The 23,595-nt window shown below is 40.0% G+C and overlaps 1 protein-coding gene across 3 annotated transcripts; it reads left to right on the top strand.

Annotated features, from left to right (window-relative positions):
* Positions 1-773: 773 nt before the first annotated feature.
* Positions 774-14,017, top strand: ss18 (SS18 subunit of BAF chromatin remodeling complex). Of its 3 annotated transcripts, XM_061732348.1 has the most exons (11): positions 774-949; positions 2,152-2,228; positions 2,308-2,392; positions 3,666-3,819; positions 5,201-5,431; positions 5,587-5,757; positions 6,067-6,144; positions 7,243-7,365; positions 9,628-9,758; positions 10,204-10,266; positions 12,458-14,017. In XM_061732348.1, the coding sequence occupies exons 1-10, from the start codon at positions 884-886 to the stop codon at positions 10,219-10,221; spliced, it is 1,134 nt and encodes a 377-aa protein (XP_061588332.1). In that variant the 5' UTR covers positions 774-883; the 3' UTR covers positions 10,222-10,266; positions 12,458-14,017. The 3 variants fall into 3 exon arrangements, with proteins under 3 accessions (XP_061588332.1, XP_061588331.1, XP_061588333.1); XM_061732347.1 differs by lacking the exon at positions 10,204-10,266; XM_061732349.1 differs by lacking the exons at positions 6,067-6,144; positions 10,204-10,266.
* The last annotated feature ends 9,578 nt before the right edge of the window (positions 14,018-23,595 follow it).

The following is a 23,595-nucleotide window of genomic DNA, read 5'->3' as shown; positions in this document are numbered from 1 at the left end:
ACGTAAACGCGGAAATAAAGACTGCCTTTGGTGTTTGTATGAACTGTTATTAAGTTTCTAAGTTAATAATAGTATTACTATTATTCATAATATTTTAACAGATTTATTAGAACTCCCAACCAACTACATACATCTTGGCCATTTATGCCGCGTTCCATTTGTCCTCGGAAGTCGGAATTTCCCAGTTCCCAGTCGGAATTTTCAACTGGAACGCCGCTCAAACAGGGATTTCCTACTGGGAAAGTGGGAGAAGCTTCACCACCCCGAGTTAACATTCCAAGATGGCTTGCCCCGGCTGTAAACAGTTAGTAGAAGAGAGCTGTGCTTCTTTCTGTTTCCCCTTCATCCACCGTATTTGAAAGTTGCAGTAAGACCGCATATTTGTCCAGATGTTGCTTTTATGCGGACAAAGCAAGTGCTAGAAAAGCTTTCGTGGACGTTGCCATTTGTTTTCCGACTTTGTAACTGGAACGCTGATAATTCGGCTGTGCACCATTCCCAGTTCCGAGTTCCGATTTACGAGGTAAATGGAACGCAGCTTTAGTTTAGCTTTGGATCGTTCCACTATACGAAAAATAGGTGAAATCACAGTCAAATAAAGCCAAATTATATGGGTGTTATGAATTACATAAATAAATAATTGTAAATTTCAATCCTTGAAAACAATTATTGTTAACTTTTACAACCACTGTATAATCAAAATAAATAGTAGCTAAGAGTAATATATAAAAATGGATGTTCCCTCCCCCCCATGGCGGACCAGTCCATTATGAAACTGCATCGTATTCTGAACCGTGTGATCCCGAGTTGTACCGATTTTGTCTTGTATGTTTGCGACTGACTTTTATGCAGTAGCGGGCTTTCGTTTATCGTAGTAATCACCATGTCGGTGGCGTTTGCACCTCACAGGCAAAGGAAAGGAGACATCACCCCCGCAGGAATCCAGAAGGTAACGTACGGCTGCAGCGTCGCAGCATGGAGGCTTTGCTGCAGCGCTGCTAGCGCCGCTGCTGCTGCTGCTGCAGCTCACACCGCTCTGGGCTCAGGAACGCTGTTACCGGGGCAAAGCGCGCTCAATACGAACATCCTCGGGACCAGGGAACCACGTGAACTAAAGCACCTCCGGCTGATTTATCTGACCGATTAATACTAGTATTGTAGATGAATGGAGGCCTGCAGGGGTTGTTAGCAGAGGACAGCTAGCGAGGAGTCTTTTGTTAGCTAGTCCCGCACACTTGCATTAACAGAAATCCCCCTTTGTTTTCAAATTACACCGGGAGAATCACCACAGAATTGAAAACCCAACCATTGCAACGTTTCAAATGTTACACCTTTTCCATTGTGTCTTTGTGTTATTAGTAGTAACCAGGCTTGCCACCCGTCCCTTGAAATACGGAATTGTTCCGTAATTAGGAATTAAAAGTTGCGTTCCGTATTGAACCAATACAGACACATATTATGCTGTTATCTATTTAATATACAGGTGACGGTCTGAGAATTTGAATATATTGCAAAACTTAATTTGTCCTTTCATTCAACTTAAGGTGAAACAAATATATTATTTCCCACTACATGCAAAGTGAGATATTTCAAGCCTTTATTTGTTATAATTTTTGGTGATTATGGCTCACAGTTTATGAAAACCCCAAATAAAAAATCTAAAAAAAATAGAATATATTATGAAATCAATAAACAATTCAATCATCAAAATTAAACAAATAAAGGCTTAACATATCTTGCTTTGCCTGTAATGAGACTATGTAATATACATGTATTAGTTTCACCTTTTAAGTTGAATTATTGAAATAAATTAACTTTTACACCATATTCTTCACCTGTAGGCTATATTATACATCCTGGCTGATGTGGACATACATAGCATAGGAGGATATTTCAGTTGCTAGTACGGCTGTCTGTCTGTACAGTCATGCAAGTTCAACGCTATTAAAGCACTTTAAACTTTAAATCAAAGCGTTTTGTTTTTTCATATAAAATAAATACATTTTTATGCATTTTAGAAGTTTTGGGGATGTCCCTTTTTTTTGGTGCCTGCTCTGCTGAAATCGGGGTGTCCCTTATTTCTGTTTCTGAAAGGTGGCAACCCTAGTAGTAACACCAACGTGATGTTAATATCTGCATTTTCTTGCACAGCTACTTGATGAAAACAACCAGCTGATCCAGTGTATAATGGACTTCCAGAGTAAAGGCAAAACAGCAGAGTGTTCACAGTAAGTTAGCAATAGTCCTTTTATTTTTGCACATTTCTGCAATTACATGTGAAGCACTGATAACCCTCCATCTACACAGGTATCAACAGATGCTGCACAGAAATCTAGTGTACCTGGCCACGATAGCAGACTCCAATCAGAACATGCAGTCTCTCCTGCCTGCTGTGAGTATGGGTGAAGTAAATGTGTACAATTTTAAATGTTCTAGCAACACAACCAAAAATGTTTTTCAAGATGGATGGATGGATGGATGGATGCTTTATTTTTTATTATTATTATCCTTTATTTAACCAGGTAAGACTCATTGAGATTAAAAAATCTCTTTTCCAAGAGCGACCTGGCCAAGAGGGCAGCATAAATTACAACAAAAAACAACAAACAGCAATCACACACTGTAGTCAGGAACACAAATTACATACAACATAAACAGGTCCATATAATTTGAAAACTTTTTGGTACCATTTGAATTAAAAACAAGCACATTGCCCGAGAGAACTAGTTTCTCGATCCTTTAAAATTGATCGAAATTCCCCCAAAGTGATCAGTTCAGGTAATCTCAGATCGTTCTGTATGTCATTCCATGACCGGGGATTGATCCTGAAGGAAAATTGGGGTATAACACCTGCAACAATTTAAAAGGAAATATGTCTTCTAGGACATGAAGGGATTTCTTTATCTAAGACACTAGACCATCATTGCTTCAGATAAACCATCTTATTTATTTTTTTGGGTGAGGCAAACAGCCCCTCTAATTTCACCATTTGTCATAGAAGAAATCAATGAAAGCATTTATCTAGTTTAACAGGTAATATACCTTTTGCAAAAAGAGGTGGGCACTCTCCCTTTCTTTTTTTAATTGTGCTGTTTTTACAAGTTCCTAACTTTTACCTGTGTTCATTTATTTTAGACTGAAGCACATTCATATGCAAGTGTATATGTGTATGTTTAACTATTTTTGGGATGTCTGTGGATGCACCTCAGTTTTGACTTTTTGATTGTTTTTTTTCTTAAGTTTGTTAAAGGTACTCACTGTCATTTGTTAGCAGCATGCATGAGTTTCATACATTCATGTTGGAGGTGTAGCGGCTGTAGAAGAGATTGGAGATATTCCTCATTTTGCTGTAACTTTGTCCTTTATGTATGAGATATTTGCTATCATTATTTGTCATTATTTATTCATATTACCATCAGTGTAGTTTACTACAGGATGTTTTTTGAATACACTTGCTTTAAGCATGACATTTTTGATTGAGTTTACATCTAAATGATTCACACTCATGATATCTAATGATTTATAAAATTTCCCTTTTATAGAGCTGAACAGAATTTTCGGATAAAAGTCAGCTTGTTTCCCCTTTCTCTTCCTAGTTGCTATGACTCAGAATTATTTCCACACAGCTGATTTGTCATTTATTTATTTGTTTTGCGTGCTCACAGCCACCGACTCAAAATATGCCCATGGGCCCTGGTGGCATGAACCAAAGTGGACCCCCTCAACAGCCCCCTCATGGCCACAACATGCCCTCTGAGGGGATGGTCAGTGGTGCTCCAGCCCCCCATATGCAGAACCAGATGAATGGGCAGATGCCTGGTAAGTCACCACCTCAACTTCCCTCCCTCGCCTTTCTCTCTTTTTCTCTATCTGCTTCTCCCTCAGCTTTCTGTCTTGCTCTGGTTGCCTAGCAACACCACAGAACTGTGAGGAAGGGCATTCTGCAAAGAGATGATGTCACCCAGTGGGCTGCAAGGGTGGTCTTGAACTTGGTCTAAATGAAATTGTATTTATCTTCTCCTTCTGAAACACCAACGTTTAAGGGCATGTTCTTTCCTGATTTTTTTTTTTTCTTCTTGCTTTTATTTTATTTTTTCTTTACAATAATATTTATTGTGTAAAGGTAAAGCACCATATAAGAAAACACATGTGTTGATACAAAGGCTTTACACATGGAGGTGTTACAACAGAAACTACAGTATATATGCTGACCTGGGCAGGAGCAAGATGGAGATAGAACTCTAGAACCTTTTCATCTTCACATTTGTGTTCATGTGCATTGAACAATTTTCCAATTGTTTGATCTGATTCTAAGTTTGCAGTATGTTTATGTGCCTGATTTGCTTTTATATGTTGTAAGAAAATGATAGAAATGAAATACTAATACAAATTAAACATACAAGTTAACTCATTTTATAACAATATGATTTGTTGTTTCAAACTGGCATCTGATTCATAGGTCTTTGCATTGACCTGACCAAAATATTGTGCACGCTCAATGTTAAAATTAATTAAGCTTGATTTATTACATTTGCCAACATCATAGCTCAAGTTAGATTAAGAGAAGATTACTTGAGGTAGAAAGTAGTTGTGAAGTAAGATGGTCTTTAAGCTTGTGGTCCTGTTTTTTTCTGAATTTCCTTCCTCTACAGACTACATTAACAGCTAGTTGTGATCTGAACATAAACCAACCCCGACCACCTCCAGGTGTTGTCTGGCTGTCCTGTGTGCATTGGTACTTTGCACTGACAAAAAAGTTCATAGTTTGATGAGTGGCTCTATGAATATGACTCTCATTATTACAGTTATTGGTGTTGTCTTGGATTATGCTGCTAGTTTTATTATATGAATTTTTACTCATTTTTATGCCTGTTGTTTTTATGAGTCCTGATCTTTCTTTTATGTTGTCTTTTTTTTTTTTCATTTTTAATTGTCTATTTTATGATGCAGCACTTGAAATGCATTTAAGTCCAAGACTATTTGGGACAAATAAAGTTTATCTTATCTTAAATTGCAAATGGTTCGTATAAGGTCATTTAACATTTAAATACAACCCTGTTGCATTTTATTTCACATAATAATTTTCTGTAGCCTGACATAAATCATAACATGCAAGGACAAGGAAAAAATTCATATTAACTAGTACTATGTACGAAATAATTACGTTTTGTTATGATTCTCTTGTGCTTCCGTTTTCCAGGGCCCAATCACATGCCCATGCAAGGTCCTGGTCCAGGCCCCAACCAGCCCCCAAACATGCCTAGTGGCTCTATGAATATGCCCCCCAGCAGCCATGGCTCCATGGGTGGATACAATCACGCAGTCCCTTCCTCCCAGGGCATTCCAGCTCAGAGCCAAATGAATATGACCCAGGGTCAACCAATGGGAAATTATGGACCTCGACCAAGCATGAACATGCAGCCAACTCAAGGTAAAATAGAACATTTGCCACTTTCCGTGCGGTTGCCTTGATTTCCAGTGACGTATCACCTCCTATACTGGTGTATGCGAAAAAGCCACATACTGTTGTTATGGCGTAGCTGTTTAGCACAGTTTGAGAGTTAGCTCATTGTGGGTGCACTACAGGCCCGATGATGCATCAGCAGCCTCCATCACAGCAGTATAACATGCCTCCTGGTGGTGGTGGACAGCACTATCAAGGACAGCAGAATCCCATGGGCATGATGGGCCAGGTCAACCAAGGGAACCATGTCATGGGACAGAGGCCGATGCCACCCTACAGACCCCCACAGCAAGGTACACCCCGTATCTTATGTGTGTGCAAGTGATGAGTGTTGGTCTTTCTTCTCCTTAACCCTCCTCCTGCTTTTCTTGCTCCTGTTCTTCTGTTTCCTCCATTTCCAAATACTGGAGTTCAGACATCTTGATGAGTAAAGATGCAACCTAAAGCCTCCAGCCTCTACAAAGATAGTCTCGTTGGCAAGAGCAAACTTTCTAACAAGCGATAGTGGCAAGGGATCCATGCTCTCTACCCTTCCCCTTACACAACCAGTCCAACAACACCTTGAATCTACTTGTGTGTATGTTGTGTGTATGTGTATGTAGGACCCCCTCAGCAGTACCCAGGGCAGGAAGACTACTATGGGGACCAGTACAGTCACGCAGGACAGGGGGCCTCAGAAGGTAGGAGAACCCTCTGGACGGGCAATAAAATAAATCAACCCAGAAATTGTGTTAAAACAAATGATGTAAAGAGACTGTGGCAAAGCAAAATGTTCAGTTTCTTCATTATTTTCTGGGCGACTAAATGTGAATTTAGGATCTAGTGAAGACAAAATTTAACATGGAATACTAAGGAAAGGCATCCATAAGTCAGCTACGCTTGTCCATCAATAAGTCAGGATCTACCAAGTCTTGTAAATGCTACAACGGTATCCCCCCCATCCCTCAAAGAAAACTCAGATGAGTGTCCTCTTTTAGGCCTAATCATAACCGCAGTAGCTCTAGAAAAGTGTGTCAAAGTCAAGTTACAGGTCATGGTTTTAACTGTAACTTGCTGCAGTGGAAGGGTTTGTGTTCTGCGAGCGCTTGTAAGGTGCGTCCATGTCCACTAACGTAAATCAAATGATCAGTCTGGCTTATGGAAGAGTAGCATGGGTGCCTTACAATAAGTGTGCCACTGTTGTATTGTCCTCTAAACACACAACTTTTGAATTTTCTTTAGATTTTTTTCTCCCTTTTTTTACATTAGGAAGCACACAAATAGGCAACCAATGCAAATGGTAAACTCTTTCTCTTTCACTGTCCAATTAACATTTACTTATTTGTTGTTTTGTTTTTGTTTTTCCCCCTTCTACTGACTGCCCTTTTTTTCCTATAACCTCTCAAATATGGATGCTCATTCTATTTGAAAAGAAGCAACTCGTGCTGTTTTGACAAGCATCCATCCATTTTCTGTACCCACTTGATTCTGTTCAGGGTCATGGGAGGGCTGGACGCTATCCCAGCTCATTTTTAGTACCAACAAATATGAATTCTTAAAGCATGGATTTTCACAGTATGCCATAAGGGTGCTAAATTGTGCCTCTCATGACGAAACATACTAATAATTTATACCAAGGCCAAATGTTACCTCAATACATTGGAGGTTTACAAAGTCCAATTTCCTTGCATATTATCATATGTCAGATACTCTTTTACTCTTACCCATTTGTGCGTTGGTCTGCTTTGCTGTCATTGGCCAACTTTGTTGCTCACAGTGCATGCCGTTTCTCTTTGAAGGTAATGCCCAGTATGGTCAGCAACAGGAAGCGTACCAGCAAGGCCCGCCACAGCAGCAGGCCTATCCTCCTCAGCAGCAGTACCCAGGTCAGCAGGGCTACCCGCCTCAGCAGCAGGGCTACGGTGAGTTCCTCTTCATTACGTAGAGGTGCACATTTGTTCTGTATCATGTCCATTGTGCTGCATTTATAACCAGGGCTGCACATAAGTGGGCCGCCAGAGCGCATGCGCCGTCAAAATCTTCAGTGCGCTGTCAATCTTGTGCTGCGAAGCGCTTTTGCGTACCAACAGCTGGGGCTCATATTATTGGTTGTGGCCAGACCAGAATACTAATATTAAAAAATCTATTGCGAGAGCTTTTCCCCAGAACTGCCACTCAAAGTTGGTACTGGCCAATCACAGCGCGTCCTTACTCCCCCTCGCTCGTTGCGGCGGTGAGTTGGGGAGGAAGAGAGGTAAGGATCAGCTTTACTGAACAAACCCCGACACGTCTCGTCAGAATGTCCAAGAAGCAAGCGCCATTAAGTAATTATTTTGGCGTTCCACCGCCACCAACTACAAAGAGACGCCAAACTGAACCACTACCCGAATCGAACAAAAAACATGTGTCTAGTCATGTCATGTCATGTCATGTGTCCATATTCTAGTTGAATTATTGAAATAAGTTAACTTTTACACCATATTCTTCACCTGAAGCAATATTCTACACCTTGGCTGATGTGGACATACATAACATAGGAGGCTATTTCAGCTGATATATGGTTGGCTGTATGTACAGTCATGCAAGTTCAATGCTATTAAAGAACACGTTTTTTCATATAAAATAAACACATTTTTATGCAGTTTAGAAGTTTTGGGGCTTTTTTTTGGCTCCTGCGCTTCTGAAATCGGGGCGTCCTTTATTTCTATTTCTGAAAGTTGGCAACCCTAGGTGCAAAATATGCCGTGAGCATCCCAATCAGGCCGATAAAAACTGTAACTTTTATACTGACTCTACAGACTAACACGCACCATAATTTGTTAATTCATCTTTATAAGTGAATACATATCGTTTTGCCTATAACTTATTCCTGCATCCCTCTTTTATCGAGACGGGTCACCGCGTTTTTGGAGCCCCAAGTCACATATCCAGGGGCTCCTCTGAGCACCAGACCAAAATAATTATGTGCAGCCCTGTTTATAACAGTGGGGTTATAACTATTACTATGGAATTAAAGGTCTTTAATAAATTGATAGGAGATTGTTAGGAAAGACTTGGCTCTGTACTAGTTAGCTTTTCTCCTAACTCTTTAATTTAATGTATTGGGAGTACAGAATATCTAGCTGACTTGTACAAAAACAGATCAACGTGTATGTAAACTGCCAGCCAAAGATTTTGGATTCTCCAATTTCCTTAATCAGCACTTTCTTAATGGCTTGGCACTTGATACGTGTTGAAACATCAGCATGTTGAAGTAAAAAGACCACAACATGTTTCCTAATAATATTTGGCAATCAACAGATTATTGACAACAGCCTGCACATTATGTAACCTCCCTGTGGCAAATGTTGGTGAAAAGTTTAGTTATCACAGTCACAGCTAGATCAGCTGCGTCACGGATGACCCATCATCAAAGTATCCATGTTCAGAGCAACTAAAATATCTCAAAAGTCTTTTGTTATAATTTACCTCTTGAACTTCTCTCCGTATTTTTCCTCATCATTTTTCACTGGAATTTTCCGTTACTTGCTCTGCTTCTGAGCCAGAGCTCATGTTAGTAATGAGCTAGCAGGAAAGCAGAGGGTGTGAGGTGAGATCCATCTGGCACATTCAGATGCCTGCTCTCTCAGGCCCCCACAAGGTTACACACAACAGCATAAGACATTATGAGCGCCTAACGATGCTGCGTGGGCCTCATTTGACTTCAGTCCCAGTCAGGCTGCGCACGGTCCTTCACAGCAGCTGCAAAGATATTTGTGGTATTCGGGGGCTGATTACCTTTTTTTTTTTTTAAATATATATATGAAACTTGTTTCTCTAATGAAGGCCAACAGAATCTCCTTGATGTCTCCTTGTATTAGGGAACCTCTGCCTGGCTTCAGCTTGACTCACTTGTTCTTATTCATTGCTTAGTCAGGCATTGTGGAGGCAGCCTAAATAAATAGGTCTGGCATACACACTTTCCTTCCCACGTCATCCATTGCCTTTTTATTGCAGTCCATTATAATTAGTAAACAAAAAGGTACTTCCCTGAGTTCAAATCAATAAAGAGTACCAAACACCGACAGTTAATGAGCAGAACTTTGCCTAACAAGAGATTTTTGAAATGTTTTTAAGATGTGTTGTTCACCCAGTGACATTAAGCCTGTATTATTTTTGCATTCATTTCTAAATATCTATTTTAGGTCCCTCCCAAAGTGCCCCAGGACAGTACCCTAATTATCCCCAGGGGCAGGGACAGCAGTATGGGGGCTACCGCCCCCCTCAACCTGGACCCCCACAGGGCCAACAGCAGCGCCCTTATGGTTACGACCAGGTGAGTATAGCCTAAGCACTGGACTGTCACAGATATTGTTATACATCTGACATAGTCATTCCTTTAAGTTTACCAGACTGTGTTGCTTATATTGCATAGGCCCCAGTGAGACAGTGACGGTAAGTGACAAGTCAGTTGGAAGTGGAACATAAACAAACAAGTTATGCATGCTTACATCATTACGGGTCTCTGAATCCATGATTCCCAAAAGAGTGTATATGTTACTATTGTCTTTCACTTGTTAACCGTAGTCTTTGGTTGTGTATTCTGGGTGATGTCGTGTGCCATTCCAGTGAAATACGAGGGCTTTAAAGAGGATTCTTCCTTAAACTTGATGCAGATTGCTCCAGTGTTTAAAGGGAAATCCATTTGCTGCCCTCTATTTCCAATGGTCTGTTATAAGGACCAACGCTACACTATGATATCTTTATCTTTGAACATTCAGGGGCACATGAGGAAATAAAGAAGCGGGGATATGAACCCCTGACTAGCTCTATAAGAAGCAAAGGTAATGGTTGCTGTGAAGACCTCAAGGTCCAATCTAGACGCATGACCAACTAGTGTTAATTTGCATTTATGTTTCTTCTGTCTCTAGTCTGTTTCTCTCTTTTCTTTAAGTTTCCCCTTTTCTTTTTTTACACTTGCGTTGTTATAAACCAGGGGTCGAACCTGTAAGTAAGGAGGTCCAGAAACACAGCATGCTTACTCTGTAGTGAGACAACAAAAAGTTGTGCCCATAATCTTCTAAATTGACTCTACTATTTTCTGATGAACATTGTGCTTATAATAAAACTGTATTTGATAGGGGTGTAGCGGTACATGTGATGGTCCCAAAAATGATGATTCTATATCTATACTACATTTGCAGTGCACCAGTTTTTTTTTCCATCTGTGGTGGCATGCATGAAAGCTTGTCAGAAACTGCCAATGCTATCGAACATGAACAAGTGTTTCCTCACTTAGAACCTCAAGTTTGAGCTTTACTCCTCTTACCGTGGTCATCCACGGTCTCCTGGAGTAAATATACCGCTTAACTTCCTTTAGCATTTGTCAAATGACAACTTTTTTCCCATTTGAGTTGACAGTTGTCGATTTGCGTCCTTCATCTCCACACATTCTATATTCCCACAATTCCTCCTCCATCAGCACCATGTCCGTATTTAGTTGAAATATCAATGAGTTGAAATTGGGGTTGGTGGCAAAAAAGGAAGTAATACTTTCAGGTACTTGATTTAAAAACAGAGCTGTGAGGAAGACAACATGGAACGTGCTGTTAGATTTTTATCCCTGTCAAATAAGGGAACAGTAACTGTCCTCCGATGGCCACCAATTAAGGATCTGTTCGATCACAGGATGTTTAAATGGCATAACTGCATATTAGCCAATGTCTACTGCTGCACCTTTTTCTCTCTAATAGATATTTTGTATAAAAAACTGGAATACTACGTTTTAGTGGATAATCAACCAGAAAACAGCCAAATAGTATTTAAAAACAAAACAAACAAAAAAAAAAAACGCCTGAATGAAAGAGAAAAGACGTAATGAAGAGGTTTATCATGAAACAAACCTGGAAAACTTTTGGAGCAATGTGAAACTTGAAGTTGAATCTTGCATTAGCACTTTTTTCTTGTTTTTTTTTTTATTTATTTATTTTTATTTTTTATTTTTTTTACATTTTCCATTTAAATTTTTCTTTTAAAAGAATGGATAAAATAAATAATACATAATAAAGTTTAGAAATATTTGCCAGATTATAAAGTTGAGTGATTTTTCACGTGAAAGGGATCCTAACCATTGATAAACCCGATATAATTTATGCTACGCTATGGCATTTGTGACCAGCTTTCAGTTTTGAGAGCCAAAGTGAACAAAATTCTGACCGCTATGGTTGTGCATTGCATTATGGGAAATGGAGTGGTGCGTTGCATACCAGACTTTTTTTTTATTTTTGAGTAGTACACCATTTAGTAGTTGTTTTTTGTTGTTTTTTTCTTTGCATGCAGCATACCACATTTTGGCAAAATTAGTATCTACTAGTACCTACTCCTTTAAGTTTTGGTCTTGTGCTACAAGTTTTATTCTTGTGCTACCAGACCTGCAGCTACTCCCTCAGCAGTCCTACTAGCTTAAAAACAAACATACAAACAAAAAATCCCGTCCAGCCCTGCAGCTTTTGAGTGCCTAAGTTGTTACTGTCATAACCATGCCGCATTTTACGTGGCTGCAAAACTGAGGTTCATACCAATTTTTATATTGTGTGTGCAGTTACACCCCTAATGTTTCTATTAGATTTTTAGCAAATATACATATTGGTGTGTCACATTGTTTCCAGATGTGGTTTCTTGCAATTTTTTTATTATTGCTAAGCAGATATTTCGACCCCTGCTTAGGGATGCATCAAATGCTACTTTTACATTTTTTCCTTTAAAGAAAGAACGAAAGTATTTTCCTCAGCAGTGCTGCTTTCCAAACTCTTGTCAGGGTAGAATTCAGTGCTTACAAGTTGTGAGACCATGCTGCCACCTGCTGGTCAGTACCAGCCAATGCAAGCATAAATAATAGTTCACGTTTTATTTTTTAACTATATATTTTTGTATGTACTCTTGAGATTTCTGAACAAATTTTTTTCTTTCATTGTTTGCTTGTTTTTAAAAAAAAAGATCAGTAATGATGGACTATTCGATTTCTTTCCTCCACAGGGCCAGTATGGAAATTACCAGCAATGAGAGATGTTCACAACATCAGCTCTGCTCCGACGATCTCTGTCTGGGCTTAACAACTCCTAAACAGAGATAATGACGGTTCCTGCTTAGATTATCTTGGACACAGACAACACTCAAGAACACAAGATATATTTTCCCCTCTTCTGGCTTTTATTCGAGCCTGTAGAACGTGTTCCTGTTTTATCAGGTCGATTGACGTGATAACCGAGTCCATGTTTCACCCCTTACTCCAGTATGTCTCAAAGCAGCAATGCCTTAAAAATTGAACCGCCTTATCCTTTAGCATTGCAGATTGTGAAACAAGCTGAAAAAATTTTGGATTACAAATGACTCAAATGTACAGTTTCAGTTTGCTGTGGTGCATTGCCTCTATCCTTTAGCTCCCTAATCAAAAGAAGCAATAATGCCAGCAGTAGGGAATGGTGTCTGGGAATTAAAGAGTAAATGATGCAAATGCACCAGGTGAACTTCCAGCTAGGTCATGGTACATGTGTTGATGTATGTGATGATGTAAAAATATATTTTATGCTTTTTAGACCAACTTAACTTTGTATAAGACATCGAAAAACTAGAACTAAAGCTGTGTTGTTTATTTCAAGAAGTGTATGTGTCAGTGTTTTTTTTTGTTTTTCTTTTTGTTTCTTAATGTCGAAAAACCCCATCTAGTACATTTGCTTTGTTAAATTGTGTGACTATTCAATTAGATCTGCTATGTCAGTGACATGGACATTGTATGAATACTTTAATTAAAAAAAATAATATTTGACATTCACAGAATTTTCTTGAAGAAAAAAAATACAAACGGCTTATCTGGAACGAGAAAAAGTTCAATGTCTGAAGATGCTTAATTTCTGTGTTGTGTAACTTGATTTTAAGACAAAGGTGAAAAACAACTAATTTCGACCATAAACTTTTTTTTTTGTGTGTGCGTGTTTTCTTTTCTTTTTTTTCATTTACCATAGTATCGGACAAAATCGTGATGTTAGGCCTTTATTTTATAATTGTGCTCAAAGAAGTGATATGTAGCAGACACCACTGCAAATTGTGAGTTAATCATTTTCTACACAATGCACCTCTGTCTTGTCCACTGACTGCAAACTGGCAAAGGGGGAAGGTGATATTTGGCATAATATTCCTGACAAGTACTTTTTGTTTAGACAACGCTGGAATCCCGTCTCCCCTTTTTAATAAACGTCTAAGTCAATGTCATTCAAATAGTGTTGTATGTGAATAATAAGATTGTTACTGTCAAATATGTAACATAAGATGTGAAAATAATGTTCAGAAATGGATTCCTTAAATAAACCATAAAGACTGGTTGTGCAGTTTTATATCACTGGCCTGATATCTGTATTATGGTGCATATTTTATTGATCCCATATGTACAGCAGCATAAAGAGGAGGCACTCGGTGTCCTCTGGTATTGTTTATATGGCTGTTTTAATATTTTTCATTTTGCACCCCATTCAAGTGGTGGTCACATTTGTGTCATGGCAATGTAAACTGTACATCTTAATAAATTGGAAGAATCTTTAATATATTTTTGAGTGTCATCTATTGGATCTTGTTATGGAGAAACTGCTTAAGCAAATGTGTCCATCCGGATCAGATCATAAACAAGATGCTGTCAAGATGTGACTGTATGATATAGTTGTTTTGTCTCCACCGGAGCGTCCAGCTGATGATGACTTTCCCCTGCTCAGCAGCGTGTGTGTTTTGTCCAGATGCATCAATAGAAGTCCAGAGCACATTTACACCAAAAATTACCTTCCGTGTCCCTCTTTCCCCTTCTGCTTCCTCCAGAGAAGGAGGAGGGGGGACTACCTGTCACGTTGGGGGTCGTGATGCAGATGGTACAACAGATGTGTGGCCGAAGCACGTGACTGGAGAGTGCTGTTTGGTGTTAAGAGGCCACAGCCTCTGCAGATGATGAGCCTGCGCGTACACGTGTCGGTTGCAAGGGGAAGCAATCTTAGGGAACTTTTTCCAGCATGCCTGTATGTTTGCATTTCATATGTGCACGTGTACACATTTGTTTATGGCGACACAGATTTAGTTGCATCGCCTTGTCATCCCCACATCACCCTGCTGCTCCACAGCTGGCCGCCCCACCCTTCCCAGCTGCCACTGGGGCTCCCCCCGGCCCCGGCGCTTGGCAGAGCCGGCGGTGCGGGCGCTCCCCCACCAGTCCTCCCTGGCAGCTGCTGCCCTCAGCTGCGCTCTCGCAGACGGCAGTGGGGTCGGACAAAGTCACTCCTCCTGTGACTGTGTCTGGGGCCGTTGTGGGAGGATGAAGGGGTGGCAAGGAGACTCTTACCTAATATGAAAGACCCTTCAGTTGAAAACAGATGGACACATGACTTGCTAAGGCAGGGACAACGTCCTTTTAGAAACATACTTGTAGACAGCTGTGTGTGTGTATATGAAAAAAAAAAAACCAAAAACACCAACAAACAAGTCTTGTGTGAGTTTTCAAGGAAGCTTCCTGAGAAGAGTTAAGCATCCGTGTTCTGTGATGGTGGAAGAACTAGTGGCAGCATCATTAAAGAGCATGATTATCTTGTTCAATATTTTGATAATTATAATTCAGGGCACCTTTCAGAGGAGGCTTCTAACCACTGAGGAGAAAATGACATTGTGATCATAGCTGGCAGGCAAGATGTGATCTCTCTCTCTCTCTCCCTCTCTCTCTCTCTCTTTCCCTCTCTCTCTCTCTCTCTCTCTCTCTTTCCCTCTCTCTCTCTCTCTCTCTCTCTCTGGCAAACTCTCCCTTTCACTCTTTCATAGCCACACTCTCAGTGTGACAGAAAGTCTATGGGGAGGTATAAGAGGTAGTTATGGGGGGAATGCAGCAGCCTCTACAGTTTAATTGGAGATGTGTCACACTAAATAAATGGTGCAAAAACAAGCGCTGACTGGAGGCTTGAGGGAGGGGCCCTGGGGATGCAGCCTGTTTTATTGGGCAGGAGCTTTGCACCACTCCAGGGTGAAACGGGGCTGTGCACTGCTGAGATACCTTCCAACCACCAAACCACCATGCCTCCCGAAGACTACCGTGGAGGATAAGACAAAGGCAATCATTTAGCTCTGCAGAAAAAAGCATCTTATTGGTTCCGAACTGAAGGTTTGAGAGAACATGGTGACCCGATTGTTCCTCGCCCAATGAGGAGATCGTCTTCACCCTTATCTGCAATTCCAATTTCTGCATGCTGGCGAGCAAATCCATAATTATAAAATCTTGATTTGTTGCTGTCTGCTTCACCCACTCCTAGACCTCCTGTATATCAATTTATGTTTTCAGGAGAAAGCAGCCAACAGCCTCCAGCCTATTCCATTTCACTGGGTAATCCATATATGACCTCCATGTTACAGGAGAATGTGTTTTCCAATATTTTATCAATGTTGATATAACTCTGTGTGTGTATGTGTGTGTGCACATGTGTGTGTACACCTTAGACTTCAGAGTTCATGACAAGAGTTTTGATTTACCTCTACGCTGTGCTGCAGTAATTGGATGTGACACCATTCTCTCTGCTCTCCCTGGGGGATATAACAGGAATCTGACTATTATGGCCCTAGTCATGAATATGTCACGACAGCTGCAAACAAAGGGCCCTGATTTGGGTAAGGCTCCTTTTTTTGTGTACATTGTCTCTGGACTGATAAATGCTGCAAAGCCAAATTAATTTTCAGTGAAAGCAGTGTGCAGTGTTAATGAATGATTAATCGACATATTTAGATTGAGACCTGCAGACTATAGAGAAAACTTTCAGTTTCACATATTCATTCTTGTGTTTGGCAGATCATTTGTTGAGGGTGTAAGCCATCAAACTGAGTCGTTGTTTTGTATGTGTTGTAGCCTTAAAAAAGTAGTCTCTGGGTAAAATAGCAGGTATGCTGATATCAGTATTCCCACAGCCTGCATAATTGCTGTAATTTGCTTTCCCTTTGGGTAATCTGTAAACATGGCTGTTTTGATGTTTTTGGCATCCTCCATTGGCTGAGCTCTCGACTCCTCCAGTGGAGCCCCCATTCCCAGCCCAGGGTGACACAAATAGATCCTTCCCCAGAAGATGCACGTACTTCCACATGGGCACAATCAATACAACCCAGTCGTCGCTGGAACCGCAGTGGTATTAAAAGCACCCCGTTAGCTGATTCTCACCATGTTGGTATTTTAGGGAAATAAAGTTATTGATCTTCCGGGGCTTCTGGCAGAGCATTAACCTGGGGCCACAAATTAGAACGTGCTCATCTGGACACATCTGCCTGCAATGTTCAGGAAAAAGCCCGTCCCAGGGAGAGAAAAGGAGGGCTGCGAGGCCTGCTGCTTCCAGTGATGAGAGCAGCGCCACTTGACGCCCGTGTTGGAGCAGGGGCGGCATCTGGACGCCCGGGACTTCCATTAGAGGCCCAGGATGGTGGCATGGGTCGATGTTGTAAGGTGTGGTTGGGGGTACTCCATCTCAAAACAGTGTGGTTCCTTCCCTGTGATGTAGAAAGAGGGGGCTGAGCTGAGCGCCTGACTGGAAGGACAATGAAATAAAGGCTTGGCGCTACCACTTTTTGTTCCAACAGTGTTGAAAATTGTTTTTTTTTTGACTATTTTATGTAAAGAAACTGAAAATACACAATTTGCTATCGTTTTTCCACAGAAATATCCCAAAGAATCCCAAATCTTTGTCTCCAAGGCACCCTACAAAAAGGAAATTTTCAGTGATTAATCACTCTACTTGACATTTTACAACAAGATATTTAGTACGATAACGTGCTCTATCAATCAGATTGAACATATTACTGTGAAAACTAAAATGAACTGAGCACCGTATTATGTCATTTTCACTGATGTATGATGTCAACTACATTTGGAAAACTCTGTAAGTAAATAATTCTAACATGGACTTTCATCAATGATTACATTTTACTGTTTAGTTAACCTCCATATGGCATTTCAATGTTTCTCAGTGCTGATTGCTTTTTCGTAAGCTGGAGAACTGATGCATCTCTTACAGTTTTTGCATCTAATTTCACACAAACAGCCACACTTTGGAAACTTTCCCTTTTTTTTCTCTCTCTGCTTGCCCTAACAGTGGGAAGCTTGGAAGTTCTCTGCCCCAGTTCTCGATGTCCTTGAGAGTTGTGCCTGCGGGCCGGGGCTGGTCGGGTCCCGCAGTGCACAATGTGTGCTTCTCACTCAGGCTCCCGCTGTACTCCGCCACCCCTGCATGGCTCTGGAGAGTTGCCAAGCTCTGAGGGGTTGTCGTGTGAGTCGGGGCGTGTGTGCGCGTTACCTAAGAACCCCCTCCAAACATCTCACTTCCTTCCCCCCGTGGAAGGCGAACGGATATATAAATCAACTTTCCTGGATTGGCCAACTACAAAGGGATGGTGGGGAAGATGCTGTTATGAATAATCAGACTAATTGCAATAAACAGTGTGAAGTGATGTGCAAATGACTGAGGGCCGTGTTTTTCCACACTCTTCTTCTGTAAAGGTTAAACCGTGGGGTAGAGCGTGTGATTCATGACATCCGTGTATGCAACTGCGTTCTTCACTTTTCTCTTTTGACTGAAATAACATCACAAGAACACACAGATATAAAAAAGTTGATATAAAAGGTGAAAAGGATTTATTGCTGCATATAAATGTGACTGATGTCCTTATATTTTATTTTGTACATATGTATTGTTTCTCCTTTTTCACAATTATTATGGATGTTGGCCAAGAGCAAAGATAAAGATCCATTTTCAAATTTTTTGTCCTTGGATCGTGCACTCAGGGAATTCACTCCCCCTTCTTCTCTATCGTCCCTGGCTAGGGCATGGGGAATTGGTGGGATGAGAGGCTATTCCCTAAATAGCCCATGGCAAGAGGTATCCTGATTAGCATGCTGCCTGCTCTCTGGCAGCAGTCCTCCAGGCCACCAGCGCTATCACTTATGTGCTGTTTGTATTTGTAGTTGATAGTGTGTGCTGTTATAATTGGAATGAGCTCAGGAACCTCGTTTGCGTTTGATCCGCTGCCAGCCACTCAGAGTGCTACTGGGCCACAGCTCTCACCTCCACATTCCCAGTGGATTGTGGGAAACTGCAACACTTATGTTCTAAAAAGCGCCTGACAGCATCTCACTCAAGGTCGAACAATGCGATGGTAAGGGTGGGGAGTAGACGGAAAAAATACAGAGGAAAAAAGTTGAACAGAGATTTTTGATGTAACTCTGGGTTTCGAGTCAGGAACTGTCAAAACAGGATTCCAGATTTACGAGTGTAAGAGGTAAAAAGGACCTCTATAAACAAGCACAGTTATCCTGTGCAGTCAAACATGAACAAAACATTATCACACTTGTATTAAAAAAAAAGGAAGGCACAGGCGTACTGAAACTGCTCTTATCCTTTCAGTTTCATGTCAACTGAGTTGGTGGCAGAAGCAAGAACAGGAAGTGCAATTTAATATTTAGAAATGCAAGAGGTGGCAGTTGCTCTCCTTATTTACATTGCCCACAATCAAACTGATGTTTCTCACAAAGCTCAAGCATGGTGAGGTAAAGTTAAAAATCTCTACAAACTGACTTCAGTTTCCGTGCAAATTGTTATTTACACAATAAAATGGCGTAGTGGAAGGATGTGGCTGCTCCACTGAGAGCTGGAGGACACTCGCCCTCTTACTGAAATGTATCCTCATCGCTTAACATTTAATCATAACATGTAACATTTCAGCAATAAAAAATATCTAACAATGACAAGGAAAATGTACATTTCCTGACTCGTACATGAACAAACCTATAGAAATCCATAAAAACATTTGAGTTTGATAACCAATTAAAGGGGACAAATTCATCCGCAGTAATACAGCAGCTTGTCCACCTTACAGCATTTGTGCCCCGTCAGTGTGCAGTTTGCCACAGGAAACCAGCACTGACATTTGGAGTGGCAAAAATGTCTTGCACACTATTTTGTTCAACAAGTCTCTTCATGTCCTCCGTCTAACCTACAATATAACCAAAATGTCACAACACTTTGCTCTTTTGAACACATATAACGACGACCCTCCCACGAATTCAGCCATGTTACGTTAACTGCTGTCACTGTGTTGCTGGTCGACTCATCCAAGAATTATTACAATGGCAGATTGAGAATAAAAGCTTTAAGATTTCTATATACGAGACTACAACCTTAATAAAGCAGCAAATGAGTATTAGTCGTTTAAACAGCATTTTTGATAGAGTCCGAGCTTTTTTGCTTTGGAGTGGCAGCAGGTGCTTACTATTGCCTGTGAGCTCCTCCAGGGGTTTCCATTAGAGGTGAGGGGTTTTGTGTATTCTATGGTTATTACAGAAAAAGTTACAAAGTTAATAGAGGTCCTTTCATATTCCGCAATAACCCTCAGGAGTATTTGGTTAACTGACCTATAAAGGGTTAAATATGATTTATTTCTGAGTAAAAGTCATATTTTCATTAGTAAATTAAATGAAGACAAAACTTTAACACCATAAAATTCTGTGTTTTGTCCTTATTTTTACATGAGTTTCCATACTTGAGCTAAAATGGTCTTTTCTGTTAGGAAGCTGATATCAGTCCAGGAACATAGATTGTGTAAGAAGAACTGGACAATGCCCCCACAACTAGGGTTGCCACCCGTCCCGTAAAATACGGAATTGTCCTTTATTTGAGAAAAAAATGTTGCGTCCCGTATTGAACTAATACGGGACGCGATTTGTACCGTATTTTCATTAACTTTTACACCATATTCTAGTTGAATTATTGAAATAAATTAACCTTTACACCAAATTCTAGTTGAATTATTGAAATAAGTAACTTTTACACCATATTCTAGTTGAATTATTGAAATAAATTAACTTTTACACCATATTCTAGTTGAATTATTGAAATAAGTTAACTTTTACACCATATTCTAGTTGAATTATTGAAATAAGTAACTTTTACACCATATTCTAGTTGAATTATTGAAATAAATTAACTTTTACACCATATTCTAGTTGAATTATTGAAATAAATTAACTTTTACACCATATTCTAGTTGAATTATTGAAATAAATTAACTTTTACACCATATTCTAGTTGAATTATTGAAATAAGTTAACTTTTACACCATATTATAGTTGAATTATTGAAATAAGTTAACTTTTACACCATATTCTAGTTGAATTATTGAAATAAGTTAACTTTTACACCATATTCTAGTTGAATTATTGAAATAAATTAACTTTTACACCATATTCTAGTTGAATTATTGAAATAAATCAACTTTTACACCATATTCTTAACCTGTAGGCTATATTACATCTGGGCTGATGTGGACATACGTAGCATAGGAAGCTATTTCAGTTACTAGTATGGTTGTCTGTCTGTACAGTCATGCAAGTTCAATGCTATTAAAGCACTTTAAACTTTAAATCAAAGCATTTTGTTTTTTCATATAAAATAAACACATTTTTATTCAGTTTAGTTTAGGGGCTTTTTTTTGGCTCCTGCGCTGCTGAAATCAGGGCGTCCCTTATTTCTATTTCTGAAAGGTGGCAACCCTACCCACAACACCCCTCTGAAGAGAACTTTTGAACCTTCTTTGCCACATTGCAAATGTGGGGAACAAGCAAGAAGTCAGCTGATCACATCCACGTTAGTTCTGTTAGCTAAGTTAACTATTTGAACATGGTTGGCTTAACGTTTGCTGCTAATTTACTTTACGCTCATTCTGATGAAATATGTCCATACATGCTCATTTCAAATGGTGTCTGAAACGAGTGCTGCCAGAGCCAAAACCAGGACTAGCAGAGCCCCACTGGGACCTGCTGCCGCTTGCCCTGCTGCTGGCAGAGCTACGCCCCGTTACACCTGCGGGTCCTGCAAGCCTACCAGCATAAGTCTGCAAGTCACTGGACCAAGTTACTGCATGTCCCAGGAACTGAAATACTGGTACTTGTTTTGAAAATAACTTGCCAGCAGATGGTTAGTCATCTTGAGAGGGTCCTGAGTTATCCATGGCATAAACTGCTCAACTGGAGCACACAGACATCATAAATAATAAATCCTGCATTGACTTCTGGAGCACGAGAAATGTAACCGCCATCTTGGACCGGTCACAACTCAGCCAGCGTACACAGCGGCTACTACAGATGAAAGATGCCAGAGCACCCTGCAGCGTTTTCTTGTTCTAATCGGCGGACCATCGAAAGCAGGAAATGTGGAATTACATAAGTAAGACTGAATATTAATATTGATTGTATTTTGTTGTTACAGCAGTTATTACCCTGTAATAACCTGCCCACCAGCAAAATTCTGCCCAGCTCGCCAGGATCACTATCGTTGTTATGAAAGTTATATCATGAAAGTAAATCTATGAAACTTTATAAATCCTTCTATAACACAGATGGACGTTACAAATAAAATTGTGAATGTTGTTGTAAAAATTAGCCCAGTGTGATTGGTATAACACTGTTTGAGTGTTTTAGGCAGGAGACGTGTCACAGACAAAGCGCTTGTATCCATCTCTAACTGAAGATAATATTCAAAAATATTCATATCATCTCCATCTACTTTCATTCAGTAACGATATGTTTTTGTTGGGTCAGAATAAATATGCTTCTACTGCAATAACCTTGGATTAAAGAAAGGTTCTAAGAAATTCGTTTTAAACAGGTGAGTGAACGGAGCTGATGACCGGTCCAAGATGGCAGTCACACGGCTCGCCAGCTCCTATAGGCGGCAGCAGTCAATGCGGCGTCTACTCTTTATTAAGTCTGTGCCAGCAGCTGCAGCAGGTAGAAACCGATAAACTAGAAATAGTCCAGATTTTGTGAGCTCTGGCCAACAACCTTCAAACATGAGCAAAGATACCCACTTCAGCCTGCTTTGCTCCTGAATCCTTCCAGGCCGACCCAAAACTGGCCACAGTGCTCTCTTAGTACCATTAAGATATATTATCTTTAAAATAAAAATGACTGTGCTTTATTTAGACTTAATTCACAGCTCAGAAGCGTTAAGTAGTTTAAGTAGTGACAGTCAGACATCATGCATCACGTACCCATAAATAAAAAATAAAACACCTGGTACATAAAGATTCCCCCCTCATGCAGTTGTAATGGATTAGAAATCTAGAAATCTATGGAGACCAAAACTGTTTTTCAACCAAGTTCCAAACACATTTATTTGTGCAGTAAATGTATAATGTATAATGTATAATGTGGGCATTTTAAAATGCAGGTCAATTTGGAGTCAGCCCCCTGTGGTCAGCTGAGGACCTGCAATTTTAATTCTTTTTGCATTTAATTCAACTATTAAAAAAAATGGGTGTTAGCCCTCACAAATGACATCTTCTTCCTCTGCTGGTTTTATTGGGCATAACTGGAGGCACAACCGTTCTCCATGCTAATTATGTTTATATGTAGCTTGTTTACTCTGTGGCTTCTACCTTGTTTTGATATCATAATGATATCTGCTGTTAAAGGGTCTGTAGCATTAATTTAACAGTAAATCATGCTGCACCATCCATGCATGCCAGCAGGATCAGGAACTGAATAAAACTAAGTAGACCTCAGCCATTATTTATGTTTTGTTTTTTAAAACTTGTGTTGCATACTAATGTTAAAAGTTGCAGCATGTCTAAATCTTCTTATGAATATGGGATTGAACACAGCATGGCTCGACTTTGCTTTTTATATTGCTCTTCTTAATGTCTCCATAGCCGTATAGCGTCGGATGTATAGAGGACTGCCATTTGATGTATGTTTCTGGTTCATTACCTTGCACTCCATGACATTTCTGCAGTTTGACCTGCTGGCTCAGCTCTTTTCCAGAGTCAACCAACTCCAGGGACATATGGGAGTTTGATGCTCCCTTGCTGCCAAATGCCAGCAGGCCGATGAAAAAAGATATCTGAAACTCCTAAGCTCAATATTTAATCAAGTACTGGGTTACATTTGCTGTTTGATTAGGAAAGAAAATTTCACATCCTGGAGTCTCTGACTGCTTTATTTGACAGGAAAATAATGAATAGACTTTTTTTTTTAAACTGGGTGCTCGCAGTAATGACATGAGCTGAAGTCAAGGTTCATAATTATGATGATGACACTTGTACTTTGTCCTAGATGAAGCTGA

The sequence above is a fragment of the Cololabis saira genome, chromosome 10, assembly GCF_033807715.1.
Source record: "Cololabis saira isolate AMF1-May2022 chromosome 10, fColSai1.1, whole genome shotgun sequence".
NCBI lineage: Eukaryota > Metazoa > Chordata > Actinopteri > Beloniformes > Belonidae > Cololabis > Cololabis saira.
The sequence above is the reverse complement of the archived record's forward strand: the minus strand, read 5'-3'. Positions and strand labels throughout refer to the sequence as shown.

Coding starts and splice junctions, on each gene's coding strand:
- ss18 (XM_061732347.1), top strand. CDS start 884: ATGTCGGTGGCGTTTGCACCTCACAGGCAAAGGAAAGGAGACATCACC. Junction 2,229..2,307: donor AAAACAGCAGAGTGTTCACA/GTAAGTTAGCAA, acceptor CCATCTACACAG/GTATCAACAGATGCTGCACA. Junction 6,145..7,242: donor AGGACAGGGGGCCTCAGAAG/GTAGGAGAACCC, acceptor TTCTCTTTGAAG/GTAATGCCCAGTATGGTCAG.